General features: G+C 38.7%; 1 protein-coding gene across 3 annotated transcripts; it reads right to left on the minus strand.

The window, feature by feature from the left end:
* Positions 1-3,344: 3,344 nt before the first annotated feature.
* On the minus strand, positions 3,345-21,057 carry MRPS30 (mitochondrial ribosomal protein S30). Of its 3 annotated transcripts, none has more exons than XM_077790137.1 (5): positions 20,381-21,057; positions 19,996-20,141; positions 19,242-19,344; positions 18,579-18,755; positions 3,345-4,804 (listed from the first exon to the last, which is right to left on the minus strand). In XM_077790137.1, the coding sequence occupies exons 1-5, from the start codon at positions 21,042-21,044 to the stop codon at positions 4,719-4,721; spliced, it is 1,176 nt and encodes a 391-aa protein (XP_077646263.1). In that variant the 5' UTR covers positions 21,045-21,057; the 3' UTR covers positions 3,345-4,718. The 3 variants fall into 3 exon arrangements, with proteins under 3 accessions (XP_077646263.1, XP_021409536.2, XP_077646262.1); XM_021553861.3 differs by lacking the exon at positions 3,345-4,804 and adding an exon at positions 16,775-17,241; XM_077790136.1 differs by lacking the exons at positions 3,345-4,804; positions 18,579-18,755 and adding an exon at positions 16,775-17,241.
* Positions 21,058-21,891: the final 834 nt, after the last annotated feature.

The following is a 21,891-nucleotide window of genomic DNA, read 5'->3' on the forward strand; positions in this document are numbered from 1 at the left end:
TTGAAGACCTCTGGTGGCAAAGACTGAACACTGACCTTCCCTCTAATTTGGATAAAAACATGAAATCTTCAGCAGAGAGGCTCATGCAGTGATTTTGAATGGAAATCCTGTGCACATTCAAACAGTTTGTACAGTGGCTGACTACAGTTTTGCTTTAAGATACAATTCCAATATATCACTGTCCTCATAATACCCAGCACCATGAACAATTGCTTAACTAGAGCTGAGCAAATAATTATTTTAGCTTCTTTTTATGCTGCATGGAATTATCTATAAATTGCAGGTACTGTAGACATAATATTAGATGAAAGAAATAACATTTATTCAAATAGCCAATAATTATTACAGCTTTTTTCTTTTGTCTTCCTTCTTTCTGAACCATAGGATTAAGGCAAGAAGAGATGAATGCTTAGGACATATTCCACCTTCTCCTTCACTTCAAGAAAAAAATATCCATTTTCCTTTGTTTTTCTTTTAGGAGTTTTTTTGTTGTTCAAGAAGTCAACATGATCCAAGTCACTCTGTACAACTCAAAATGTGGCTATAGATAATTTTGAGCACTATATGCTAACTAATAAAAAAATTCCGCTTTCCAGGATCTAAAACTGTCTCTCTCAATGGCCCAATTCTATCTAGGTTTTATTTCAGGAATTAGCTTGCTGTCAACCTATCCAAGTAGCTTTACTGCTTGCTTCTTTCCTTTTATCAGAATGATAACATCTACAAAATCACAAGAATATACATGTTGTGAAAGCTTAAAATTGTCCTCCTAGTATTTTTAGGTATTTAGAGGATCCTTTAGTATATCTATTTCTCCCAGATAGCAATAACCATTTATTGTCAAGAAAAATGGGTTGGGAGTAAAAGGAAAGATTCTCTCAATCTGAAGCTTGATTTCACAAGAAAGGAGAAATTAGCATCCTATTTTTCAAAAAAGGCAGAAACGCACTCTTTCATCCACAGATTCCCTACATATACTAAATATCCAAAGAGATGCTTTCTCTTCTCTAATACCATCAGTAAAAAGTACCTCTGTGCAGGAAGATCTTTTAGCATTTGAAGAACCTAAACATTTGAGAAATCCAAGTCCCTGCAAGACACACATTCTCCTCAATGCTGAGCACTCCAGCTCACAAATTAATTTTTTCTTTATTTAATGTTGTCATAGAACTTTATCAAGCTCTAAGATAAAACCAAAGTGGTCTGATGAAGTTTAGTTCCCCCAGGGTCTTAGCACATTTCTGAACTTAAATATCAGATCCAAAGGGCTCATTGCCATGGAAAAAACCTCATTCTTCATAAATGAGAAGAAACAGTAGCAAAGCTGATTTGTGCAGATATCTTTACATATTTTAAAATAAAATATATTTAGGGGATTTCCCCATTTGTTTTTTTACTACTGATCTTATAATAGTTTGAATTATACCATCCCAGTAGTTCCATGGTTAAACTACTGTGGAAACTGGAGCCAAAATAAAAAATGTCAATTCCACATATTTTACAACTGATTTTTCAATAGCTGCAAACAATCCAGACAGGGAATATGTCAATGTGTCCAAGTCTCATGGCTTCACTGTCTTATAAAATTATTTCTGTTTTAAACCATCCTACAAGATCTTTACAGCTTGATCTCAAAGTCTGATGTACTTCATGAGCAACTCTAACAAGCATCTTGCAGCTCCGGTGTGAATAAGTTATGCCGAAGAGAAAACTAAGGGAAAACAACAACTCAGAAGGCTAATGAAAGGTGTGCAAGATATGCAGGGGAGAACAGCACCAATACTGAACTTATTTCAGAATATCACATCACCACCATACAATTGAGAGTGAAATGAACATAAAAACTATTCAAGTAGTCATTCATCCCTGATGAAGCATTATAGATACTTTGGGACTCTCCTAGTCTTCCTCACAGGTAGACAAAAGACATCAGGCTGGCACAGGAGTGTTACTTTGATTGTAAAAAATCCCTTTACTGATGTCACTCAAGAGAGTCTGGACCAGGCCCCTCTGTGTTGCAGGAAGCAGTAAGAGGGTCTAGCCATGGATGTAAAACAGGTATTTGCCCAGTTTCAATGATTTGAGATGCGCATTCTTAAACATCAAGGAAGAAAAGAATACCAACAGCTCATCTTTATTTCAGTAATTTTATATAAGCTCTCAAGAAAAGCAGTGAAGGCTGGTAGCACATCTGGTTCAGTGGAGAGGTTACAGTAACATCAAAAACATTCAAATGTCTAAACAAGGGAGTTTCAACACTTTCAACAAGATCCCACTGTTGTGAGAACCCCGGCCTCGCTCTGGGGTCTCATGTGGTGGTGAAATTCCTCCTCCAACCCGTGCTTCCAAAGAAAAACTCCGCAGGCTTAGCTGTTCGGTCTCAAGGCAGTTTATTGCTAGTTATCTAACAGATTATGTTCTCAGGCTGCGGCTGTTTGATCAGCGGCCTGGGTAGAGGCACACACACACCCTGACATCCTCTCTATCTGCTGTCTTCTTCGTCTCTCCCCCCCTGCCCAGGGCTGCTGCTATCTTTTACATGATGTATTACGTATAACATGTTTACAATTATTCCCCAATACCTACTACCTACGTTGCCAAGTGTTTTTCTACTCTAAACCAATCTGTGAGTGCCAACATCACCAAGAACATGGAGGTAAGGAAAAAGAAGGAGGAAGAACAGGTTCAGCCCACTTTCCTCCATCTTAGAACTTCTGACCCCCATGTACAAAGTGAAAACCCCCCTGGACATGTGTTAAAACCCCCCTGTACAATACTAAAAAAATTTCCCCTCTACTTTGTAACTACTTTTACTATACTATCTAACCTTTTGTGACTGCTTGTTCCACCTCCAAAGTTGGCAATTCATTCCATGGCTCAAACTCAAAATCACAGCTGTTTGCAGCTGCCTGCCAGGGTCTAAAATGCTTCTGACCAAGGCCTGGAACCTCTAAAAATGTCTGAGAGACATTTTGAGTTCCCACACACTGTTTCCAATTTACAAAGCCAAAACTAATCTCACAGAGAAAACAGAAAGATAAAGAGGATCAAAATGAACGCCCAACGGGTGAATCTTCGTAGGGTTCAATTATCTGTATAAGCACAGTTTGTTCAGAATATTGTTATGAATTTTTCTAGAAGTGGTCTCCTACCATTTTATCCTATAGTTGTATCATAGAAAAGAAGCTGACAAAGGTAACCTCAACTTTGCCTTGAGCAGACAGGATCGTAAATTATTTTTGTTGTACTTAACAGCACACTATGTCCCTTACCTTTAGTATGCACAACCAAAAAGAACTTGTGCCAAATTCCAATATCAGGTACTTGAACACAGAATAGGAAAATTGACTGAATCAAGCTTTATTTATAGCTTTTAATACTCAAGTATAATACATGGTAACAGCAGACAGAAATTAAGACTTAATTTTATACACATCTGCAAAATACATATAATTTTGCATACAGACACCAACAAAACACTGAACAAGTTAACTCAAATAGTAGTTATAATAACTCCCCAACTTAGTGAAAATCAGTGTAAGTTCATTCATATTGATTCTTCTAGGACTAAAGTACAGAGAATACCACAGCTATTAATGTAATCTCCATTACTTGAAAAAGTGCATTTTAATAATAATAATAATAATAATAATAATAATAACAACAACAACAACAACAACAACGTTTTTGCACCCAGGATGGTGCAAGAATGTAAGTGGAACAAGTTTGCAGGGATGTAGTATTTTTTGAACCAAATGATACAGCCAGAATAAAATTAGACAAGCTTCTGAACACTTCTTCAGACCTATAATATCGTCTGAATTAAATTTCCCTCAAACAATCGTGGAGATATAATTTGAAGCTTAAAGTTCATGGGAAACTTGCTACAGAAGTTGTTTGGTCGACATGGTTCTAAAGTCAGTTCCCATTAGTGCATACTTATTTATTTCTTTCTCTTGTTAAATTGTCAAATTTCAGTTATGATGACTGATATATTTTCCTATACAGGACATTTCAAAAGTAAATAGGTAAATAATTCACTAGATTGCCAATGAACAGAAATTAAAACTTGAGCTATAACTCCCTCCAGCATTAAACACAATTTTCTTTCAGTCTTGTAAAACCAGATTTAACACCTACATGTTTAATGCTCTGCAGATCTAAGGAATAGTTTCATATTCATTATTTGGCATTTACACAACAGATGGTCTCAGGAAACACAATACAGTTCTCTCAGGTTCTAAAATCAAGATTCTCAGTTTTCATGAAAGTTGGAACAGTGGGGATTTTGTTAGTTGATTGCTAAGCTTCCAATTCAAAAAGTGTGTTCAGATGTACAGCTTCTATCTAACTTCAGCAAAACCAGGAATCTGAGCCCAGATGACTTGAAGTCATCTACACTAGCCAGGAGCAAAACAATTAAGAAAAGTGAGGGATGGTGTTACTTAAGGAAAATGATGGCCACAAGAAGAGCCCTCTGTTACATCGTCTGTGTTAACCAGTCTCTTCATTCTTGAAAATTAGGTACTCACCTTCCTAAAATAAGAAGTCAAATCATCACAATTATCTGTCCACTTGGAAAGTAGCGCCCTAAAATTAGAACATGGTAAGACTGTCTTCATTTCAATACCTGATATACTTACTCCAAACTGGTGTTTGAGTATCTGTTCAAGGTGAGCCTTCTTGACACTGCTTCACTTTTTCCCGAAAGATATCACTCAAGTTTCTCTTCTGAAGTTACATAAAGTATTAACTGGGCAAAACTCAAAATCAATGTTCCAATGGTTAAGAACCTCTCCAGATTCTGAAAAACAAAGATTTAAAACTCTTCTACAAATGCAGGTCACAAATTTCAGCAATGGCCTTCTGCAGTCTTGGAAAACTCCTTAGCCATGACTAAAGTAATGCAAAGTCTAGTTCATCTTGTGGCCTCAGAAAAGGCCACTTCTATTTTATTCCATCTCTCCATAATTATCTTCACATATACAACAGACTAGGGAATGTCTCTGAATATGAGAATTACTGAGGGTGGCCTCTAAGTCTCTGCTTTTAGATATGGCTCTCAAGTAGTCTGCATGGGCTTCAGTCCTTAACTACCTCTGTACTACTTGAATGGCTGATACTCCAGTGACATAATTATCAACTGAGCTGAGAATTTAGGTGTCTAATGACATACACCTAGTTACTTAGGTATATAAAGATGTCTAAAACCAGATATCTAACTGCTCTGAGGTCAAGAAGAGCATACATAGATGTCCAAACCAGTTCCCATTATTCATTGCACATGCCTGAATGAAATAATCCATCTGCTCCAATTCTAATACTTTGCTTTTTAAGATAGTTTGTATTGATTGTTGCAAATGGGAAAACCTAAGTGGACCTCTAAACTCTCTGTTATAGATATTTTTTCTCATTTAGGGTTTAAAGAATAGATTGAGACAAAGTATGAAATGAGAAAAATTCTAAAAAAAGACCTTCAATCATTCAAAAAAGAAAGTGCAAGTACATGGTCTGAAATTTTATTGTATTGAGTGCATAATATAAAAATTAATTTCATCTATCCTGTTTTGAGGAAAATATGGAGATTTAAAATGGAAAATTGTATGTACAATGGCAAAAATTTCTCCACAGAGCCCTTAGCCCAAGATACCTTGTGACTGCAGCAAAATGGGAAACTTCACTGATTACAGAGGAAGGCCAGTTATTTTGAGGCATTGCTGTGGCAGGCCTTTTACAAGGATAGAAAATAAGCCTATCTGCAAAAGTGACATTTGCCCAGAATTTGAGATTGATAATGAATGGCATAATCCATGTAACAATGGCGAACAAAATAACTGCTCTGTAGTCATCCTTTGTGATCCTTCAGCAGTTCTGTAAAAATTGCATCATGGCAGTAATACTGTAAGTTTTTTCTAATGACTAAGCTTTTTACAAATTACTTTTATTCATTAGTAATTTATTCATTACAAATTCTATTCATCAATATCCTTTTGGATTCTTCAAATGCTTTCAGTATTCTGTTAATACATATTCTGCATAACTACTGTCTAAACCAAATGTTTCCTTTTCAGTAATTTATACAACAATATATGCCCATATTACATACCAAGTCTCTTTACTATGACAACATATTAAAAACACAATGAAGAGTTCAGGTTATAATCCCAAGCATTGTCTTAGGCCTCTTTTTGTCACAAAAAAGTATGCAAAACAAGTGCATTGCCCTGTGACTTGCAATATTCCCTTTATAGAAACGTAAATGCTGCATTTTTCTGTTTGTTTGACACACTGCTTTGAGTCTATATTTGCCTTTTGTGTTTTGCTACTTGATTAGTGCAAATAAGCCTCAAATCACTCCAAGATACTGTTTCTTCTGCTCATTTCACCCTCACTGTTTTTGAGAGAACTGGAGCCCTAAATGCATTATCTAAGGAAACACGAGTCAGACAAGCAACTGGTTCCAATTGCAGGTCATAATCTCCCTGCCCCATCTATCTCATCTTGCTAAATCCTCCTAAATCCCCTAGCTTCTGCTCCTCTAATCATGAGGGTTAGAAGCTGCAAGGGCCGCTTTTCGCTTCATTAAAATTTCCTTTTAATCTTTTATAATCTGTCAGCACAGTACATAAACACCCATCAGAAGCTTATTCCTTCTAATTTCACAAAAGGGGATAATTTTACTATACATTCTATATTTGCAAAGTTAAGCTGCATTTCACACCACCATAAACCTTGGTCAGAAGGATGAATAGTTAAGCAGTTGAGCAAATGGCATTTGCTGCTACAGCTGAGTGCATTATTCATTGTGAAGCATTTATTTGGTGAAGTTAAACCTTGGTTTTGCTTATGAAACATCCAAAAGCTGATCCCAAGTTATTTCAGTACATGCGGCTCTTTTCAGAAAGTACATTTGAACTGTGTTGCTGCCTGTGTGCCCCTTGTGTGACCGGCTGCCTAAATCAAACAGATTAGTTTTCCTTCCTGACAGGGTGACTAAAATTTCTTTTAGAAAGTAACAACTGGTTACCCAAGCAGATATTGAACAGGTCATCCATCTTCTGCTACAAATTTTCAAAATTTCAGTGAGAAAATGAGCTATTATCTAAACATTCAATCCCAATCATTAACAACGTATATTTCCCCTAAAAATACTGTTAGCACCTTGTAAGTCTATATAACTTACATAACTTTACAGATCTGTAGCAGAAATGCCTTCAGATACATCCTCTAGGAAACCATACTATACAAACATTCTCTGAGAGGAAACTTAAGAGAGGTCTCACTCATGACAGCAGGGATCTACCCTCACTTCTCTCCTTCCCTTTGTAAAAGTACAGATGGATGTAAATAGGATGGAACCACTGGAGGCAATCTAGTCCAACTTTCTACTCAAAGCCAGGCTAAATTAAAAGTTTTATTACATTCTGTTCTCATTCTAACCTTTCCTTATGAACACCTCATGACAAAATACATTAATGTTCAAGAAAAAGGGAACTGGTAATTTTTAATTTTTAAACTGATGTTGGTTACTTATGATTTATTACTCTTTTCTTTTGGTTGTTTGGTTATGGTTTTTATTTGGTTTTGTTGCTGTTGTGGGGTTTTTGTAAACACAAAGCATTGAGCTCCCCTGATTTTTAGAAACAAGAAATAAACAAGAGTAACATGACTTATTTCTTCTATTACTATAAGCAGAAGACATATCTAGTCATAAATATAAGTCTAGACCAAACCCATTTGGAAATATTTAAAGTTGTGTATTGCATGAAGGCATATAGTCCTTCTTCCTTGAAAACAGACTCCCTGGAGCTACCACTTGCAAATCTGGTGAGACACTGCTTAAAAAGTATTTTCTCTTACATAAACATATGTTTAAAAAAAAGTGGGGGGTGGGGGAGGGAGTGAATGAAATTTATGTATGTGTTGCTGGTTCTAAGTAGGGTTAATTATGGAATTATGTGATTCTGCAGTCTCCTCAAAGTTTTATCATATGCTGTTTAGCTTGCTGCTCTCCCTAGTTTGTTGAATGAATCTAAATTCCGTTGAATTTTTTTCCACCTTAATTATACATTTACATATAGTATCACATGAAGCCAAGTATTAGAATTGCTACTCCAGTAAAAGCTTCAAGAGAGTAACTACAAGTGTATACCAGTGTAAATGAGACACAAATTCCATTCTGTTAGCTGCAGCAGAAACTTTTCAGAATTATCATCCTGGAAGTGACAGTGAAGTAAGGAACATAAGGATGCTCTAACTGCAAATTACCTCCTTGATTGTATCTACAGTACTATAAACATTTTCCTATTCCAATCTTTAATTTTTATTTTTTCTCCAGAGGACAGTGAAATAAGTGGGGGTTTATTTTAAGGAAAAAATTACCCATTTGCTGAAGGGAGGGGCTTTTCTTCCATTAGGTTATCATCGAAAGTCATGCTGCAAACATTTCTTCCATTCTAACATTTACATAGCATAAAGGAAAGCATCTGAATTTATAAAAAAATATAAATTCACAAATTTATTTATAATAATTTATAATTTACTCAATTTTTGATGATGCTAAACATAATTCATAATCTGCAAAATATCTAAACAATAGGGGTTATCTTTGATGTTAACAGTACACAACACACATGAAAAACTGTTATGAAGTAATAACTAATAATTAAAATTTAGCTGTAAAAGCTCCATGGAAATATTGTCAGCCTCTTTTAAATCTTCTGTCACTGATGTCAACATTGCATCTCTCTAGACTTCAGCTCCAACCCTGTACACCCTTTCACCATTTATATGCTCTCTCTCATCCTGTGATGATTTGTCCTCTTCTGCAAACAGATTCTATACCATACAACTATTCTACCCTCCACAGGAAACAATAACTGCAACATTAAAGGATTTTGAAACTGCTTATCTCAAAACTGGTTTGAAATTAAGTATCCTATTTCTGTAGACTGGAACTGAGCACATTTATTTTAAAGTATTGGATGTAGCTAAAAATTCTCTTGACTTTCCCTAATGAAATTCTGTAACCTTCCCAAGCATGATAGTTTTCAAGCTTTCAGTATGCCACAGTCCCACTCCTTCAAATATTGCTGAAGACTGCCAAGCAAAGAAAAAAAAAAGGAGTGCCAAGATAAAAAAAAAAAAAAAATCAAAGAAAAATACAGTCAAGCCCTATACACAAAACTGAAACACGAACTAAAAACGCCAAAAGAGAACACTTAAAAGTCTAGGAGAACACTCAAAAGTCTAGGAGAAATATCTCTTCCTGGCTGAGACCAAGCCAAAAAAAGTTAATCAGATATTATGATTCTTTAAAAATAATTAATATTTCTTCTGTTTACAACAATGCTTTATGTTCTGAAGGATACAGAAATGTCTGCATGAATGCCTGGGGAAAGCCAGCTTGACAACCCAGTCCAGTCCTCCTTTTGAAGCAGTTCAGAAGGACTGGGATAACCAGCTCAGAAGGACACCAAGCATCTATTTCCCATGCTATGGTATCTTAAGCATTACAGAACTCTTATAATAAACTAAGACCTATAGGAAAAAAAAAATCAAAGCTGCAATCACTGAATGAAAGAGGAAAATCCACACTTATTTTGAACAAGCAGTGGCAGACATTAAATTTCAGGACTGAATTTTTCTTCAGAGGGGTTTCTCCTTCCACAGACTCCAAAAGGGGTTAAACTACTACATATGAAACATCTATGCTCCAGTCAGTGTTCTTTCATTAGGTAAGATACGTCTCTGGTTCTCTGCTGAATGTTTCTGAAGTCTGCTTAAGCAACCATATTCTTCACCTAATCTTCAAAGTACCTTTAAAGGACAAAAAAGAAAAGCAAAGACCCCTTGGAGAATTTGTGAGGCTGAGCTGTCAGCATTGACAGTGGAGGCTGCTGCCCTGGCTATGGCACCTGAGCTGAAACACAGGATGTGCAGTTCAGAGACACACAAAAGCATCTACACAGAAGGATTTTGGGGGAAACAGGGCGTACTTTCTCAAGAGGGAAGAGAAGCAAGAGCCAGGGAGGATCCTGAAGGCTGGAAAGCCTGAGTGTAGAAAGGATGAAGGTGGAAAAAAAAGCCTCTTTCTAATAATCCTTCACCTGGTTGCTACAGGCTTCCCACACATACCCTTTCCTCTACACACAGGATCCAAATGCTCTGGACTCATCCCTGTCTCTGAACACATACATACACGTGACAGCAGGCCCCTCTTTCACTCAATCTGTTCCCTAGTGGGTAAGATTTTGGTCATGAATTTTAGTAAGGGCATGTCTAGGCCAGAGATGCTTTATCTCATATTTAACAAATATATTACTACCTAACCAATGGAGCCACACACTTTGCATCAGTCTAATCCCTCTAGCTAATATTTTTCAAGTTGGTAACTTTTAGATCATGTAAATAATCTATCCTCTCCTTTAAAGACATTTCTGTTTACAGTTGCAAGATGCACAATTCACTCTTAGTTCACTTAGTTTAAAGCTTGCTTATTGGTGACTTGACTATATCTTCCCAAATGTTTCCTTCTAGTATTGAACTCAAATAGTACTCAGGAAGGTGCTTCAGTCCATCCTCCCCTTTCCGAGGCACCTCTCAAAATGGAAGGTAAAATGGCAATATCACATTTGACATTGCAGCTTCAGCCCAGTTTGTTCCATTCATCCACAGATTCAATCCAATGACTTGCAACAAAAATATGGTTGAGAGTTATTTAAGACATAATTCTTTGTGCACATATGACATTCTCAGAAAAGGTGTATTTCCAGAGACAGCAGTTATCCAAACACACAGTCATTACGTTGATTTTGTTTAGTACCTCTTAAACGCCACGCTGCCTCTGTTCTAATTCAGCTCATGGTCAGCATAACAATATGCTTACAAGACAGAAAAGCAGCATGCTTCAGAAGTTCTGTACTGCCCAAGCAAAAGCTTTATTTAGATTTGTATTGTAATGAAACCTGGTGGAACATTTTTAAAAGGCAGGTCAGTATCTTTAGAAGTACAAAAATCATCAAAATATCTATGTACCTGATAAATCTAAAATAAAATTCAATTAAAATTACTACTAGGAGTTAGAAATCAAACCCATTATATATTTTTTTTAAATCCCTGTGGGAGCCTACATTATTGAAACATTAAGTATCTAAGTTGGGTTTTTTTAATATTCAGCTCCAAACGAGATTAACATATAATAATGAAAATGCCCGTTCCAAATCAATAATGTTATTAAGAAACAATATAAAATTATACCTTCTTATTTCTTTTAAAGTTATAAAATAAAGTAATCTAAGTGCGTAAGTGCATATCTCTTGTGTAAACACAGTTGCAAACCTACATCTTACTATCCTACCCAAGAGTCTTAACTCCACCTCAATTTTATCTTTATGCTGCTGGATAATTTTGCCAAGAAACGGGCATTGCTGGTTTTCCCCATTCTTCTTTGCCTTCATTATCAACTTGAGAAGGTTTTTATAGCAAGTTCTGTTCTGCACAGGACTTTCCAGAGAGTAGGCACATCTGCTCCATTGAAACAACAGAAAAATATTTGACTGAGCTTCTTAGCCATAACTGGATTAGAGGGGATCATTAATCACACAGGTAAAACACTACATACCTTCAGAAAGAGAAGCGTCCTACTTTGGCAGTTACCACTGGGAGTTTCAGGAAATGTTTGGATTTGCTATATATGCTTGTATGCAGAACACAGATAACAGGGACCAAGTCATCACTGCCTAATGCTGGTTTCTGAAATGGGGAAGATACCTGGGTCTGTCAGAGGTCATATATAAGGAAACACAGTATTGATAAGCTCAGACACAAGCATATCCCAGGATAAAACTGGAGACATAGAAATTCAGTGTATAGCCTTAACTGTATTATTGGTGTGAGCGTTCTGTCAAGAAAGGAAGATGTAAGTCATTTTCAGCTGCATGCATATCAAGTAAAATTTATGCTGAATAAATGAATAAACATAGACAGCCACCCAAAGATCAGAAGAGAGAAGGTCCAGGTCAATACCCACTATTTACCCAAATCTTTTCACATGGTTTCTTCCTACACATCGTGCCTGATCTACAAGGCGGCCACTAATTTATTTCCACAGAATTACAGAGTGGTAAAAGTTGGAAGACACCTGTTGTGTAGTCCATTCATCCTGGTCAGGGCAGGGTCACCTACAACTGGCTGCCCAGGGCTGAGCCATATGGTTTTAATTATTTCCAGTGATGGAAACTCCACATTCCTCTTGCAGCAATCTATTCTAGAGTTCAACTGCCATTAGAACAAGAAAATAGCCAAATAAAAACTTTCACATAAACTTCCTGGTTTTCAATTTCTGGCCATTTCCTCTTGCCCTCTCACTGGACATAACTGAAATAGGCCTAGCCAAGTCTCTTTCACTTCTTTCCATCCTATACACATTGATAAAATTTCTTCTGAGCCTTCTCTGCTCCAAGCTAAACAATGGCAGAACCTGAGTTTTAAAATTTCAACTCTTAATCACCTCCAATTACCTAGAGGTATGTGTTGGTGCAGAAACTGATTTAAAAAAAAAAAAATTGACCAAACAAAAAGCCTTTACAGGCTGAAATTGGAGGTTGAAATGTAAACCTGCACTGGGACATCTCACTGACAAAAGCATGCATATTTGCAGTGCAAACAGTCTTGTGTTATAAGCTATGTTTTCCAATAGTGAAAACAATCCTGTATTGTGTCCCTTGAGAGCAGTGATAAAGTGTACTGACTTGATTACTGATTTAAAGGAGCACTGAAAGCTTAAAAAGAGAACAGAAATAAATGGAATATTTCCTTTAAAGGAGACACATTTAGATCAATTCTTCATTCTAAAGAAATTAAATCAGGCATAACTTAGTAGGAATTCAAAACATAATAAAAAAGATTCTGTAAAATACTGAGTTCAATAAATTGAGCTTCAAATACTTATTAAAAGACAAGAATGATCAAACAAGAATGAATGCTCACTCATAGACTATATAGCTAAAAACAAGTGCTCCCAACTATGAAGAAACCTGGATAGATAAAAATTACTGCAGATACTTACAGGTATACAGCTGAGCAGACACCATAAAGCTGCTGTCCTGCATAAAATAATTATTTATCTTTCCAGCAGCATAAACTATTGGCATTTAGTCCTGCAGAGATATAAAAAAGAGCATGCCAAGCATTCTGCCTGTTTGTCTTCTTCAAGAGTTTTTCTAAGTGTTTGTAAATAAACTCATCATAAAGTATCTGTTACCAATCGCAAAATTGGGACCCAGATTATCTTCAAAGCAAAGGAAACAATTTTTAATATCACATCTTCAAACTTCTGCTTTGAGACCAATGGGTTAGTTACCCAGCAGGACAGTATGGCATACATTAGACTGGCTTCCTTCACTCTGACTTAGACACAAATAATCCCTTTAATTGTAAACCCCTGGTCCAGTAGGAGTATGTAGTGAGGTCAACTTTTTCCCTTTGCACCTCAAAATGCATTAAGAAAAGTATTAGTAGCTGCCATATATTAACTCCTTTTAGCATGTAACTCTTCTTAACCTACTTCTAGATGTAGGACAGCCATATCTTTCAAGAAACTCAGTTCTAAAAAATTATTTTACTCTGTATTTACAAAGTAAACTTTACACAATTTGTCAGTATACTAGAGAAGGCAAAGCTCCTTGTAACCATTACTAGTCTCCATTTACTAACATCCTCCAACAGTTCATGACCAATATGTCCAGGGTCAGAACAGGGTGGGCTTCTTTAATACTATACTGGAAAGCTACTTTCATTATGTCCATCAGAGGTATACTGCCAGTATGTCAAGTTGTCAAGAGCCTCTCTCACTAACACCTGACTCCAAAAGTTGCTCTTGTCTCAAGAAAAACCCACTTCATGGTGGTCCAGTAGTAAACTTTCATCTCTGCAATAAAGTAAGTGTGTGTCTTCTCCAACAATAGAAAACCTGAGTACAGAAGAAGTATCAGGAGAAACTTCAGCAATCTTCAGCATGACCAAGCAGGCTATAAATGTTGCAGCCCTTTCTCCTGTCTGAAAGGACACATAGCTATCTACCCCAACAACTTGGTGCAACATGACCCTGAGTAGGGGTCCCCATCTCTTCCTCTCTGCTTGAATTTTCCATGCCAAGTCGCTACTTGCAGTCTCATAATATGAAACAGTGCAGGCAGAATTTTACAGATCAGTCATGCACCTGAAGGTGATAAAACTTTTAAGCAAAATAGTTCAGTACTACAGAAAATTGCCTCATTATGCAAAACCCAATCTTATTTTTAGATTCCACCTTATGCTCCCTTGTGTTTCATTCCACTTGGTCTGAGCAGAAATTAATACAGGAAAAAGGATCCAAACCTGGAGAATTCCAAGCTGTGATTTTGAATTACCTTTTTTTTTTTTTTTTGTTTCTTTTAATTGGCAAACTCTATATAAAGTGCTAAAGAATGATGCAAATGGTACAATTTCTGGTAGCAAAGCTGAAGAACAGGAACAGTGCAGCTTGTAAGCTGTTTTTATAACTTTTGATACACAATACTTTTAAAAAAACAGCCCAAACAAAACCAGAGTGTTTCTCTTTTCTTTTTCTTACTTTATCATCATAAGGCAGCATTAAGCACCCTGTACAAAACTGTACAAGATCACACTATCATCAAATAGTTTGCGTTTGAAGGGACCTTAAAATACATTCAGTTCCTATCCACCTGTCACGAGCAGGGACACATTCCACTAGGACAGCTCTCTCTAAGCCTCATCCAACCTGGCCTTGAAGATGAAATATTACTGTACAAAGCTGCATACATTACAATGTCTTCAACTTAGTCAGTCAGTGACAAAAAAAATAGAACAATGCCTGTCAGTTTTTTCCTAGTAGAAGGTGAAACAGTGCCACCCACTGTTTTTCCAGAGTATCCCCTGCTGCAGAAAGCCGAAGAAAGCTAAATCGGTACTTCACATTCACTACAGTGGCAGCTCATCCTAAGCATTCCTCCCTTTAGTCCCAGCACTGGCTTTTACTACTGGTGACACATTTAGTGATATTTCATACACAAGGAAAGCTGCACAGGGGAAAATTCTTTGAACTTGTTCTACTACAGCTGAAGCCCCAAGAGAGACAAAAGGCTGAATAACAGAAATTAGTGGTTTTTATCCCCAGGAGCAGGTGTTTCTTTGACTGTACCTGTCAGTTTTCACAACCACTTGCAACTCAAGCGAATCTCAAGCTGAAGAGTAACATATTATACCTCCAATATGTTACATATATTACACACTGTAATGTTGTATTATGTAAAATTATAACTGCAAAAATTGCCATAGGATGTAAATATCCAACTGCTTTTTTTCATATCCTTCCATTCATTTTGTATCATCCCTTAATCAGACCAGACAAGTATCTACCACTCCCTCTTAAGCTAGGTCACAGGTCATTCTCTATAATCAACATTCTTACCCGCCAGTTTATTTTTGGTTACTATAAGGAACATTTATGTAATCCAAAGGTCAGAAGTTATTAGAACTGGTAAGTCATGCATTGTTAAAACAAAAAGAGCACTTAAGGACTTCTCTTAGAAAGTAATGGTACTTGTACACATCTTACTTACCTTATCTTTGGATGATGGAGAAAGTGGCAACACTTCCCAACATAGCCAAGTACCGGTCACTTAAAGGTCTACAACTACTTGGTCTTCCATTAACAAAAATACTTTGTAAGCCACTTTACAACAGAAAGTGGGCTGTTGCTTACACTCAAGAATGTGCAAGCTAGTATTTCAATGATTCAGGACTCTAACAACAAACTACTTGCCTCTTTGCAAAACCACAGAAAAATTCAAGAAAGGTCAAATAGAGTGGATGAAATTATATAAATCAGTTACACTTTGTTGATAGCTAAATACTCCAAACCAGTCATTATATCTTGGCAGTGCCTGTTTCAATAGGACAAGGTGGGTAATGTTTTAAACTTAAAGATGGTTGATCCAAGCTAAATACACTAAGAAGTTTTTTACAATGAGCATGGTAAAAAAGGTTGCTCAAAGGGGTGGTAGATGGATGCCGCATCCCTGGGAACATTCAGTCAGGATGGACAGGGTACTGAGCAACCTAATCTAGCTGAAGATGTCCCAGCTCACTGCAGGCTTAAATAAATGACCCTTAGTCCTTTTAGTGGTCCCTTCTAATCCAAACTACTCCCATATTTTGATTCAACCATCCTAGCTGTGTCTGGGGCTCAGCTGTAGTCTATTAAAAACACCCCTAAGACATGCAAGTATCAGCAATGAAAACTCGGATACCAACAGCTAGAATCAACGACCCACACTAAAGAGAGGAAACTGTAGACTCCAAATGCATTTGAATAGTTCTATGGTTCTGGAGGTAACAACTTAAAACTGCATATGCATGTTCACAACAGTCTTTGGAAGCAAGTTTCATCATGTCTGTACTACCATGTCTAAAGATTTCTCATACTGTGTAACTAAACTGCCAACCATTCATTAAGAAACTCTTTTTATTCTGAGCTCACTTTCTCTTTAGAATGAATTTAGAAAACATTTAACTCAGGTACAAAATTAAGAAATTTATCACTAGAGCTGAGTATCAAGACAGCTATTTCCTTCCTAGTGATACTCAGATGGTCATATGAATTAACAGTATGTTATGAAAGTTTAACACAGACCTGTGGATCTGCTAAAAAACATGCTTACATGACATTGAATTAGTAGAGAAGGCTTTTAAGAGTAAATATACAAAAGACTTTACAGTATTCCAGCCATTTATTTGCCAGTGTACAATATACATTAAAAAAGAAAAAAGAAAGAAGGCCCAAATAACATAAAATATGTATATAGTGTTTGCTAGACAAATACCTGACTAAAATCAAGGCATAGCATAGCTCATACTTCATGGAGTCACAATGAAGTTCAGGCACATACTTTATGTTTACTTTAATGGTTTACAACTCTTTTGGTCTGTTTAGTAGAAAATTAACCAACTGAAGCAGAACTTCATCATTAAAGCCTTTCACATCACCGTCTTCCACAACATCATAGAGTGGCTTACTGTCTGTACCCCAACAAATATTCTTTCGAGGGTTGTTTTTAATAGTTTCTGAAGTTAGTGCTAAAGTATTTAGCTGGTAACAAAAGAAAGCGAAATATTTTCCATCAGTAACTACTGCCTGCGATACAAAAGGACGGGTCACATCTGCTTCATTCCAGAATCCTACAAAATAAACAAATACAACAGAACTTGAGATTTCTATCAGCACACAACCTAAACCCTAGTCCCAAAGCAGAAAAACTGGGAATTGCAGCAGCTGCCTAGTAGGGAAAAAGTCCTATCTGCTTTATCAACAAAAGCATTTTTCATACAAACTAACCAAAACTCAATCACCAACAAAGGTTATGTCTAAGATCAGGGACACAGAGGCATACTTGAATTTTGTACGCAGCTCCCTATTAACAGTTGATTAAAATCACTCACTGATCAGATAAGTGATATTTCCAAAGCAGCTAAGTTACTAACAAATCCAAAGACCTGCAAAGAAGCTGAGGGAAAATGTCTTTTAACTATTTCACAGTTCTCAGATGCAATAAGCATTTGTTTCATGACAAAAGCATGCACATATATGCACGAACAAAACTGACTATAGTAATCAGCCAGACACCAAGAACACTATGTCAGTAAATGTGTTTTAAACAAACCCCGAGCACTTCTGAAATATGTTAAAAATATTTACATATTTATGCATGTGCACTAGTATATACACAGATATTTTTAAGAATGTTACTATTATGTGTCACAATGCTAAAAACTGTTACAGAAGAAAAGTCATAGATTTGAATAATGCTGCCTTCACAATTCATCCATCAGGTGTTCACAGCTGACCAACTCTGAAGACAAGACTTACTCAACTTCAACATTTTACATCCATAAAGGAAGCTTTCTAATACCCCATTACACAAAAAAAATTGATGCAGAGCCAGTAGTATAAAATATAGTCACAGAATTTTCTTACATGTGTTGTTTCTCAAGTGAAACTAAAAGCCATCAGGTGTCTTGCACTAACACTAGACAATAACTGTATTTACAAGAATAAATGAAAGACTGTTCTGGTCCAACCACCCAGGTCTTCTGGGACTTCTTTTAGAAAAACGTAAGCTGCTGACATTTTTCTTTCATTGCTAGTACTTTCATGGAATTGAAATTACTGAAATAAGGGCTAAGCAACACAAATGTTCCAGAAGGAAAAAAAAACAAAATTGCTTGATGTCTACCACATTTCCTTCTTAAGGAAGAAAGAACAGGTGAAAGCAACTGAGATTTTTGCATAAGCTTACTGTTATATATTGAAAAATATTTTTCTCTGTATTTAATTCCTCTGTATAAAAATACTCCCAAGTCTTTTAACTCTTTTATTAGTTCATCTGTAAAGACTTACTTAAAAGACAGTCTTCAGCAAAAAGAAACTCAAGAAAAAGGTGGTGGGGACAAAAAGTTAAAAAACATTACAGTAAGCATTCATAACCAGGGAAAATTTGTCCAGCTAACTATCTCACCTTGATACATTGCTTGTGCTGCTGTCCAGGCAAAGAGACTGGCAATTCCATTTGATCTATAAACAACTTCAATCTGATCCTCAAGACGCGCCTTTATAAACCTCTCCCGCCTCAGTTTGTCAGGAAGGAGATGGAACTGGGTATGTCCATAACAGCACGGATCTGCAACCTTTGATCCTGAGTGCCCCAAAACAAAACTATCCGTCAGAGAGAAAACACTCTTTATTACACAAACGCATACTTCACTATCAGACTCTAAAGCTAGAACCCCTACTGTGGATCTGTGAAGAGCTTCCTACTTCCGAAAGGCAAGAGTCCACATCCTAAAATGAGAATCAAAATTTATACTCTCCTGGAAATGTATCAAAATAGAAAGTTTTGTGTCAATTTTCTATTCAACTCCACTTTCTCAAGCAAATTTGGACACACAGTACCATATGCACAGGAGAATGCTACACCCCATTGCCTGACATGAAATTTCAATAGAGATCTATACACTACATAAATATGTATACAGTATACTTATAAACATACACAACTTCTTCTGGTGATGGGAGGAGAAAAATTGAGGTGACATTAGTATGGGGTTGGTTTTTGTTTGATTGGTTTGTTTGAGTTTCTTTACCAAAAAAATGTTAATATTTCACAATTAAAAACACTTACCTATAAATACCTTATTTTCATATTGTTTTTTGAACAATGGCAGTTTGGATGGCTTGTGATCAATAACAGGAACATCTCCAAGATCTGACTCCAGGGGTACAACCTTGAAGACAACAAAAGAAATATAAGACATGATGTAAGACATATTTCTGACATCAGGTCCAGTGTAATACCCTAAAAGTTCTGTAAACATAAAAGTTTACAGAACACACAATGGTTTTCTCTTGGGGTGGAAACTGGACAACAGAGACCCTCAGTGGCTACACAAGTACCATTGTATAAACCTGCAAGAAAAACATTACAATACTGAAACAATACTTTAACCAAACTTGAGCATTCAAGAAAATAACTGCCACGCAGTAACAAGAGGCAGGAATGCTCACATTCATTTTATATGTGCTTTTACAACTTTCTTTTTACCTCCACTCCTATTATTCTCCTCCAGTGAGAATATTCCACAGCGTATTATTCATTCTTGCCCATTTCCAGGCACAGAACGTTAAAAATTCAATTTAATTAAATACAACAAAACACAATTTAAAGTACAAAGAGGATCAAAAGTTCAGAAGACTGGCTCAATACCTAGCAAGCCATTACCACAATATAGTAAGGGTATCAAGACTTGAAAAATACCCAAATGTGCTACATACTGATTAACTAGGTCCTCCACAGACCACCTCTACATTGTTTCAATGGCTGTCAGAAATGAAAGTGAAAATGCATGGTATTAACTTGCTATTGAAAACATCCTCACCTCGGGAAGCTGCTTTGGTACACGGATCTGGAGGTGGGGGTTGTCATCTATTTGGAATCGCACAGGATCAACTCTACCCTTTCGATGTCCATGAACAACAACTTCGTTACCATGATGCCAGTAATAGTTAACTTCAGGGTTTAGATCTGAAACAGAACAAGAAACACAAAAACCCACTGATTTGCCTCTTGCATTTAAAACCCTCCCAAATTCTTCTTCAGCTGCAGTCAGCTACAACACTCAAAACCCACGCAGAAGGAGGGAAAAAAATTACTAGTGATGGTGTGAACAAGTGAGATATACAGCGACGGTCGTGCCGGCTCACAGACTGGCCCTATCGCCCAAAGGCTCCCGCGTCCCCTGCCCTGCCAGCCCCGCTCCGTACCGAGGGAGGAAGCGGCCAGCAGTGGGTTGCGACCGGACAGGGAAGAGGCGAGACTGGAAACGAGCTGCGTGAGGAAAGGGCCGGGCGTGTGATCCTGGTCACGGTAGAGGAACGGCCGCTTCTTTTTCTGGTAGAAGCTCTCCTGGAGAAGGGCGTCACAGGCGAGAGAGCGCAGCTCGCCTATATCCGGATACAGCGAGGTTCCCGCCGAGGGCTCCGGGGCTGTCGCAGCCCCCGGCGCCTCCGCGGCCCCCGGCGCCTCCGCGCTCGGCTCCGGGGCTCTGCCGGTCTCTGCCGCTCCCGCCGCCGCTATCGGGGGTTTTGCGGCCGCGGCTCTCGGGGGCATTCCCGGCACTAAGACGGTTTTGGTGAAACTGCGGTACCAGCGGTCGGCGTTGAGGGCGAAGGTCTGCGGGTACACCATGTACTTGGGCCGCTGCAGCTTCCCGTACAGCCGCAGCTTCTCCTCCACCGTGGCCGCGCCGTGCACCCGCTCGTTGAAGCGCTGCAGGCGTCGTGACTTGGCCGCTTTGCTCTTGGCCGTGATGGACGCCACAACGGGCGGGTAGAGGGGTCCGGCGAGCGGCGCGGGGGCGCCGGGCACCGTCTCCGAGAACCAGCGCCGGCCGGGCCGCAGCACCCGCCGGGCCCCCAGCGCCGCCATCTCACGGCACGGTGGGGCGGGGCGGGGCGGTGCCCGCCAACCGCCGCACCTGATTGGCCTCTGCGGACCACGTGATATCTCCGTTTCCGGCGGGCGGGCGGGCTCGCCTGAAGCAGGGGCTGCCGGGCAGGAAGCGGCGGCGCCTTGGGGGTCACGTGGTTTGGGGCCAGCGGCCCATGCAGTGCGGCGGCTCCCGAGCGGGAACTACAGCTCCCAAGAGGCTTCGCGAGAGGCAGCGGGAGGTGCCTGGCAGGGCGGCCGGGCCCGCTCCCCGCTGCCCGTGGGGAGCCTGGCGTGGCGCTGGGAGCCTCGGAACGGACTGGGCTGGAAGAGACCCTTGAGATTATCGAGTCTGGCCTGTGACCGAACGCCACCATCTCAACAGAGCGTGGCACTGAGTGCCACGCCGTTTTTTCTTAAGCACCCCCAGGGACGTGGGCTCCACCACCTCCTGGGGCACAGCCTTACCACCTTACCTTATCTTACCACCCTTTCCGCGAGGAAATTCCTCGGAGTGTCCAAAATGAACACTACCCTGGCGCAGTGGGAGGCTATGTCTTTTCGTCCCGTTCCTGGCTGAAAAGGCTCGACGGAGCATACCTGCTTCCACTGGGGAAGGGGAGCCAGCTTGGAGCCGGCTTCCCGCAGGCCCGGCTCCCGGGAAGCCCGGTCCAGCCTGGGCGCCTCAGCCTCCCGCTGCGGTGCTGCGGCTACCGCGGCGCTCAGTGTAAACTGAAATGACTCCTTGTCAGAGACATCACAGCCTGCAACGTCTGGCTTTAATAAAGGAATTAAACACTGCTAAAATATTATCTGTTATGGCCTTTGTTTGTGAAGTGAAATGAGC

The sequence above is a fragment of the Lonchura striata genome, chromosome Z (genome assembly GCF_046129695.1).
Source record: "Lonchura striata isolate bLonStr1 chromosome Z, bLonStr1.mat, whole genome shotgun sequence".
Classification (NCBI taxonomy): Eukaryota; Metazoa; Chordata; class Aves; order Passeriformes; family Estrildidae; genus Lonchura; species Lonchura striata.